This window comes from Oncorhynchus tshawytscha, linkage group LG16 (genome assembly GCF_018296145.1).
Source record: "Oncorhynchus tshawytscha isolate Ot180627B linkage group LG16, Otsh_v2.0, whole genome shotgun sequence".
Taxonomy (NCBI): Eukaryota; Metazoa; Chordata; class Actinopteri; order Salmoniformes; family Salmonidae; genus Oncorhynchus; species Oncorhynchus tshawytscha.
Window position 1 is genome coordinate 48972497 of NC_056444.1, and position 7763 is coordinate 48980259.

The 7763-nt window shown below is 40.9% G+C and overlaps 1 protein-coding gene across 5 annotated transcripts in view; it reads right to left on the reverse strand.

Annotated features, from left to right (window-relative positions):
- baz2a (bromodomain adjacent to zinc finger domain, 2A) overlaps positions 1 to 7305 on the reverse strand; it is a 41901-nt gene extending 34596 nt beyond the window's left edge. For 2 of the 5 annotated variants that reach the window (XM_024375190.2, XM_024375191.2), the window contains exons 1-3: positions 5984 to 6067; positions 5002 to 5131; positions 3792 to 4685 (exon numbers count right to left, since the gene is read on the reverse strand). In XM_024375190.2, the coding sequence (XP_024230958.1) occupies positions 3792 to 4685; positions 5002 to 5131; positions 5984 to 5986 (1027 nt within the window). In that variant the 5' untranslated portion in view covers positions 5987 to 6067. Of the gene's footprint in view, positions 1 to 3791; positions 4686 to 5001; positions 5132 to 5983; positions 6068 to 7109 lie in introns of those variants that run through there. The other 3 variants (XM_024375188.2, XM_024375189.2, XM_024375187.2) reach the window with 3 other exon arrangements.
- Positions 7306 to 7763: the final 458 nt, after the last annotated feature.

The following is a 7763-nucleotide window of genomic DNA, read 5'->3' on the forward strand; positions in this document are numbered from 1 at the left end:
TGTTTTTGCATTATTTAAACCAAATTGAACATGTTTCATTATTTATTTGAGGCTAAATTGATTTTATTGATGTATTATATTAAGTTAAAATTAAAGTGTTAATTCAGTATTGTTGTAATTGTCATTATTACAAATAAATACTTTATTTTTTTTAATTGAAAAAGTCAAGGGGTCTGAATACATATGTATATGTAAACGAACTATGCCTAGTAGGCTAGGTCCAAGGCTTTCGACTCTGTCAATCACCACATTCTTATCGGCAGACTAAACAGCCTTGGTTTCTCAAATGACTGCCTCGCCTGGTTCACCAAATACTTCTCTGACAGAGTTCAGTGTGTCAAATCGGAGGGCCTGTTGTCCGGACCTCTGGCAGTCTCTATGGGGGTGCCACAGGGTTCAATTCTCTGGCCAACTCTTTTGTCTGTATACATCAATGATGTCACTCTTGCTGCTGGCGATTCTCTGATCCACCTCCACGCAGACAATACCATTCTGTATACTTCTGGCCCTTCTTTGGACACTTAACTAAACTCCAGACAAGCTTCAACGCCATACAATTCTCCTTCCGTGGCCTCCAATTGCTCTTAAATTAATGTTAAACTAAATGCATGCTCTTCAACAGATTGCTACAAGCACCTACCCGCCCGTCCAGCATCATTACTCTGGACGGTTCCGACTTAGAATATCTGGAAAACTTCCAGACTCACATTAAGCATCTCCAATGCAAAATTAAATCTAGAATCGACTTCCTATTTTGCAACAAAGCATCCTTCACTCATGCTGCCAAACATACTAGAGGTCGACCAATTATGATTTTTCAACGCCGATACAGATTTTTGGAGGACCAAAAAAAGCCGATACCGATTAGACGGCCGATTTTTATATATATATATTTGTAATAATGACAATTACAACAATACTGAATGAACACTTTAATTTTAACTTAATATAATACATCAATAAAATCAATTTAGTCTCAAATAAATAATGAAACATGTTCAATTTGGTTTAAATAATGCAAAAACACAGTGTAAAAGAGCAGAAGTGCAATATGTGCCATGTAAAAAAAGCTAACGTTTAAGTTCCTTGCTCGGAACATGAGAACATATGAAAGATGGTGGTTCCTTTCAACACAGAGTCCTCAATATTGCCAGTTTTAGGTTGTAGTTATTATAGGACTATTTCTCTCTATACCATTTGTATTTCATATACCTTTGACTATTGAATGTTCTTATAGGCACTATAGTATTGCCAGCCTAGTCTCGGGAGTTGATAGGCTTGAAGTCATAAACAGCACTTTGCTTCAAGCATTGTGATTAGCTGCTGGCAAACGCAGGAAAGTGCTGTTTGAATGAATGCTTACGAGCCTGCTGCTGCCTACCACCGCTTAGTCAGACTGCTCTATCAAATATCAAATCATAGACTTAATAATATAATAAACAAACAGAAATACAAGCCACTGGTCATTAATACGGTCAGATCTGGAAACTATCATTTCGAAAACAAAATGTTTTGTTCTTTCAGTGAAATACGGAACCGTTCCGTATTTTATCCAACGGGTGGCAACCCTAAGTCTAAATATTGCTGTTACATTGCACAATCTTCCATGTTATGTCATAATTATGTAAAATTCTGGCAAATTAATTAAGGTCTTTGTTAGGAAGAAATGGCCTTTACATAGTTCGCAACGAGCCAGGCGGCCCAAACTGCTGCATATACCCGGACTCTGCACGCAAGAGAAGTGAAAATTTCCTGAGTTAATATTGCCTGCTAACATGAATTTCTTGCAGGTTAAAAAAATATATACTTGTGTATTGATTTTAAGAAATGCATTGATGTTTATGGTTAGGTACATTGGTGCTACGACTGTGCTTTTTTCACGAATGCACTTTTGTTAAATCAGCACCCGTTTGACGAAGTAGGCTGTGTAGGTATCCAAAAATGCTGATTACTGATTGTTATGAAAACTTGAAATCTACCCCAATTAATCGGCCATGCCGATTAATCTGTCAACCTCTAAAACATATCTTTGTAAAACTGACTATCCTCCTGACTATCATCCGATCCGTGACTTTGGCGATGTCATTTACAAAATAGCCTCCAATACTCTACTCAGCAAATTGGAGGCAGTCTATCACAGTGCCATCCGTTTTGTCACCAAAGCCCCATTTACTACCCACCACTGCAACCTGTATGTTCGTTGGCTGGCCCTCGCTTCATATTCGTCGCCAAACCCACTGGCTCCAGGTCATCTATAAGTCTTTGCTAGGTAAAGCCCCACCTTATCTCAGCTCACTGGTCACCATAGGTGTATCCACCCGTAGCACGCGCTCCAGCAGGTATATTTCACTGGTCACCCCCCCAAAGCCAATTCCTCCTTTGGTCGCCTTTCCTTCCAGTTCTCTGCTGCCAATGACTGGAACGAATTGCAAAAATCACTGAAGCTGGAGACTCATATCTCCCTCACTAACTTTAAGCACCAGCTGTCAGAGCAGCTATACAGATCAGTGCACCTGTACATAGCTCATCTGTAAATAGCCCATCCAACTACCTCATCCCAACTGTTATTGTTTTGCTCCTTTGCACCCCAGTATCTCTACTTGCACATTCATCTACTGCACATCTATCACTCCAGTGTTCGTTGCTAAATTGTAATTATATTGCCACCATGGAAAATGTATTGCCTTACCTCCCTTATCTTACCTAATTTGCACACGCTGCATATAGACTTTCTATTGTGTCATTGACTGGATGTTTGTATATTCAATGTGTAACTCTGTTGTTGTTGTTTGTGTCGCACACCTTTGCTTTATCTTGGCCAGGTCGCAGTTGTAAACGAGAACTTGTTCTCAACTAGCCTACCTGGTTAAATAAAGGTTAAATAAATAAAACATTTAATGCTGTGTAGGCTAGGTCTACTGTGCAGCCTGTTTGTTAATTTTTTTTTAGCATTTATTTAAGAGGATCAAAATGGAAATAAGTTTAACTTTGTGTAATCCCCAATAATTTTACATTATTCTTTTAATTGAACCTTTATTTAACTAGGCAAGTCAGTTAAGAACAAATTCTTATTTACAATGACGGCCTACCCCCGGCCAAACCCTCCCCTAACCCGGACGACCCGTTGCCCCCGCTATGGGACTCCCGATCACGGCCGTTTGTGACACAGCCTGGGAACGAACCAGGGTATGTAGTGACGCCTCTAGCACTGCAATGCAGTGCCTTAGACCACTGTGTCACTCAGGAGGCAAATGTATTGTCTAATTGTGTTTTAAAAATTGTCAAATAAATAGAACATGTGTTTTCCGTGTGTTTTTTTCCTTCACAGACCATGAAATGATGATTGCTTCCGAGATATTTAGATGCATTATTAATTTTTGTGTATGGTTTCCTAGAAACAAGGAGCGGTTCAACTTACCCCACTCTCCTCTAAATGAAAATGTGCTTAGTTAACTTATGAAGTGGAAAAAGTAGACGCTTTGAGAAAACACTGAAATATATGTTTTCTGTCATGGAAACAGTGTTTTAATTAAATCTGCTTAGCAAATTAAATTACTGACAGCTGAGACACTGATTAGGCCTAATTGAATGTAATTGAGTCATCGTTTGGAAAGAAAAATCACTTTGAAATAGGTATTGCGAACTCCAGTGATATATGGTGCCGTTTCCACAGACACTGGCTCTAGTGACCATATGAAAATGAAACAGATACTTACTTCCGTAGTGCCATAAAAAAAAAGGGACTAGGTTACTCTGAAAACTTGCCACCTGTGTAAATATTTAAATCTTACCTTGCATGACAGCAGGCATCCCCACAGTACCTCCAAGGGGACTCCTCTCCCTGGTCTGGCTCTGGGGCGATCCACTATCCGCCATTGTCGAGGGTGACATCATTGGGACAGAGGACACCCCCAGAGGGAGAGGGCTGCCAGTGCCTCCCCGGCCAATGTGGTGGTGCTGTGGGCTGCCCCGTGGAGGGGTGAAATTTTGGGAGGTAGGGGGCATCATCTGAGCCTGGGACTGAGATTGGGATGGGGGCTGGGGTTGTGGAGTGGGAAGAGGTGGGTGCTGGGGCTGGTAGTAGGGAATCCCATTGGGTACCATGCTGTAGTGCTGAGGTTGCTGCTGGTGTTGCTGCTGGTGGTGTGGGTGGTGGTGCGGGTGAAGGTGCTGCTGTGTCTGTTGGTGAGGGGATGACTGTGGAGGCTGCTGCTGGTGATGCTGTGAGGGCGCAATCCCAGGGTGCACCTGGCTCTGGTAGGACCCATACACACCTTGTGAGTTATACCCCATTGCCATGGCTGTGCTGCTCTGCTGTTGCCCCGGGTTACCCCTGTTCCAGTACTGGCCCCCTGTAAGAGTCACGTTTGGTGGGGCAGCCACGGGTGGCTGATGGGACCCAGGCATGCCCCCGTTCAGTTGGTACTGTCCATGACCCTGGAAGTGGTGCTGGCTCTGTTGCTGCATCCCCCCAGGTGGAGGCTGCTTCTGGTGCATGCCATGCCCAGGAGACGAGCCCATGGCTGGGCTGTACTGTGGCTGTCCTCCCCACATGTAGTCGTAGCCCATGCTACTCTGGTGGTGGTTGCTCATGTGGGGGTATGAGGCTGTTGGAAGTTGGGAGCCAGGCACACTAGGCCCAATTACAGTAGTGACGCCATTCACATTCATTTCGCCATTCATATCTGCAAAGGTGGTCAGGGGTGAATCAGATTATTAATTGTTCAGTGTGTTCAAAACACACAGCATCCACAGGTCATGCATCCTGTAATCATAAAATGTCCAGTGAATTTAAGATGAGGTTACATCAATTTGTTGTGGTATGATCAAGATATTGATTGCTTTTGCACTGAACACCTGGTCTTGAGTTACATACAATATTTTGCTGATTATAAGGGTCACGAGACTAGGGCAGAGAGAGATGAAATATAAATCAGTTATTGATATAGAAATAGTGAGGCAGAAAGTAAACACAGCAAATGTGGTTAGAGGGGTACTCACTCTTCCCCTGTGGAGGGAAACTCATGGAGGACCTGTTAGAATAGAGAGAATCCCCTGAGGAGAGTTTCAGTCCTGAGTTAGCAGACACGGAGGAGTGGCTGCCATAGTTGAAATGGTTGTTTGACTCCATCTGAGAAAGACAAGTAGCACAGACCACAAGTCATGAAGAGAAACAAAGAAACCAGAAAAAAATATTTTACCTTGCATATCAAAAAAATGTATTTTTAAATCACACAACAGATTCCATGCAGCTGTCTCATAAATAGGCTATTCTTGCAAGCAGAATACACACGCAATGGATGGTTTTCATAAATAAAATGTGTGTAGTATAAAATAAATAAAAAAAATGGTATGTTATTTTAAAAACAAAGTAGCTAGCTAGATCCATACACTAATATTACTTGGGTTAATACTGCAGGCGTTGGCAAGCCTGAGATGGACTACTATGGATGACACGGTGTGGAATTAATTATCAAACATTGCCCTCCCATAGCTCCCTAAAAATGTCGCAGTTAGAGCAGCGAAGGGGATGCCCTGGCCAACAAAATAATGGACAATGAACGCCACGGATTGATCCACCGTAGCTAAAGCACAACGGACCCGTTTTGATAACGGGAAAACAACAATATTTTGGTCTGAGAAATATGTTTTCAAGATAACCACAAGTTGAAAAAAAAGGCATGTCGTAGATTACAAGTACATATTGTATGAAACGTCAAACCATTCGTAAACCCAAATGTTTAACTGCGTTTTTCAACATCCATCCCACGATAAACAGTAACATTAGCACGAAGAGCTAACTAACACTAGTAGCTAGCTGAAAACATTGGCGTTCTATACTACCGTAGCTCACTGCAACCAACATGCTTGGGCCATATCACAAATATGTGGGTAATGCAATAACCAAAACAGCAGTTAGTCATGTATTAGTTACTTTCGAATGACATAAAAATGTCATTCGATTGTACATCATTCTGCTTACCATCTCACACTGGCTAGGCTAACTGCCACACGTGACCATGCGCTCGCGGATATCACCCCCTTGGATGGACCTGAATTTCTCTCATCCACAGATCAACTAGCTACCTAGATTATCTGTGTAGCTAGCTAAATGTTCGTCGACGTAAATCGAAATGTAGCCCTCTGATTTAAAAAATAAATAAATAAACATTGGTTTCTCACTATGGCTGTTTAATTTTTTTAAAACTATTGTTGTACATTTATTTCGTGATAACATTAGCTACTTTGACGTGTCCAGTTGAAGTTGATTCATGTAAATGTTCGCTTATTAGTTTAGCTAGATCAATGTAGCTAAACCATCTAGCTACAGTGGCTAACGTTATCCAGTTGCTTATCAAAACGAACAACAACGAAAACAAAAAAGGGCTTAACAGGGCTTGTAATGTTCGTGAAATTCAATAACAAAATTGCTCGAGCAGTTGCATTAAGCACGTTTCGTTTTCGTATTGTCGATATATTGACTAGCTAACGTTTGTTCATGTGTGTACAACAGTATCTACATATTTTCAAATGAACTTTAATTCAAAACTCGCTAGTAGATAAGTGGCTAAAGCTCATTAAATAACGTCATTTCCAACCAGCGAGATAGGCCTATCTGGTTAGCAACACCGGGCGCAGTTAACATCTGATTTCATGTCCTTCTCTGCAACAAAAACAATCCTCCAAGGATGCCGTGAGGTGAGATATAGCTAGCTAGTTACATTTAATGCAATCGGGTTTACATTCTAGAATTTGCTGGTTGTTTCAACAATCGACACCCTATAAGATACCGCTAAATTCAAGGTTATTTACAATAAATCAGCAACTGAAGTTATACCGTAGTGTAAAACTAGTTAGCTAATAACAGTCACAGCGGGTAGCTAGCTACATTAGCTAATAAAACTTATGGAGAATCGAAACATAGTAGGTCGTCTTGGAGTCTCATTCTTGTTTGCGTTACTGAACATTTTGGATGCTCTTTTGTTAGCAAGGTAATAAACTCATTGTTTTTGCTGTAACGTTAACGTTAGTTGCCTTAGAAATTGTGAGACAGCATTATCCTCACAAACAAAAGTTTTCGCCATAAAATGTAATTAAAACTGCCTAACCTTGTAATCCTTGGATTTCAAAGGCACCGGTGCCTTTGATCCTCCGATTGAACAAATATGGTTCGAGACGGTACAGGCGATGTAAATAATAAACAGGTTTTCGCTAACCTTTGGGTTTCAAATTAGCAAACATGGCTGGTGTTTGAGCGCAGCCATGATTACAGAAGAGAAAGAAATCGAGCCGCAAGAGGAAGTGAATGGAGGGTACACAACCTGGTGAGCTCTGGGTCCTACCGCCGAACTATCATAAAATTACACTTGTCATCTGATGTACTTAGGCTACACACAAAAATGAAGGTATGGATCAATACAATGTAATTAAAAGTAGTATGAATTTGAGTATAAACACAAATGAGTATGGGAAACCGAGTTAGATAAGTATATTTGGTATAATACTAGACACAGAGTATATACATAACCTACTGGTACTGAAAATAGTTATCACAGTGTTATTTCAGATTACAAATGTATTTGGCCTGTCATCTCACACATTTCCCCACATTTCACTGTCATCAGGGACCATATTGAGCATTTTCCAAGCTAAAAGTGCATGACCTGAAATGTTCAGCTACATGCAAAACAAATTTCAGCAGCACTCAAATCATCTACATTTTAAGTTTTTGTCTGGAGAAACATGTTACTCCTACAACTGGA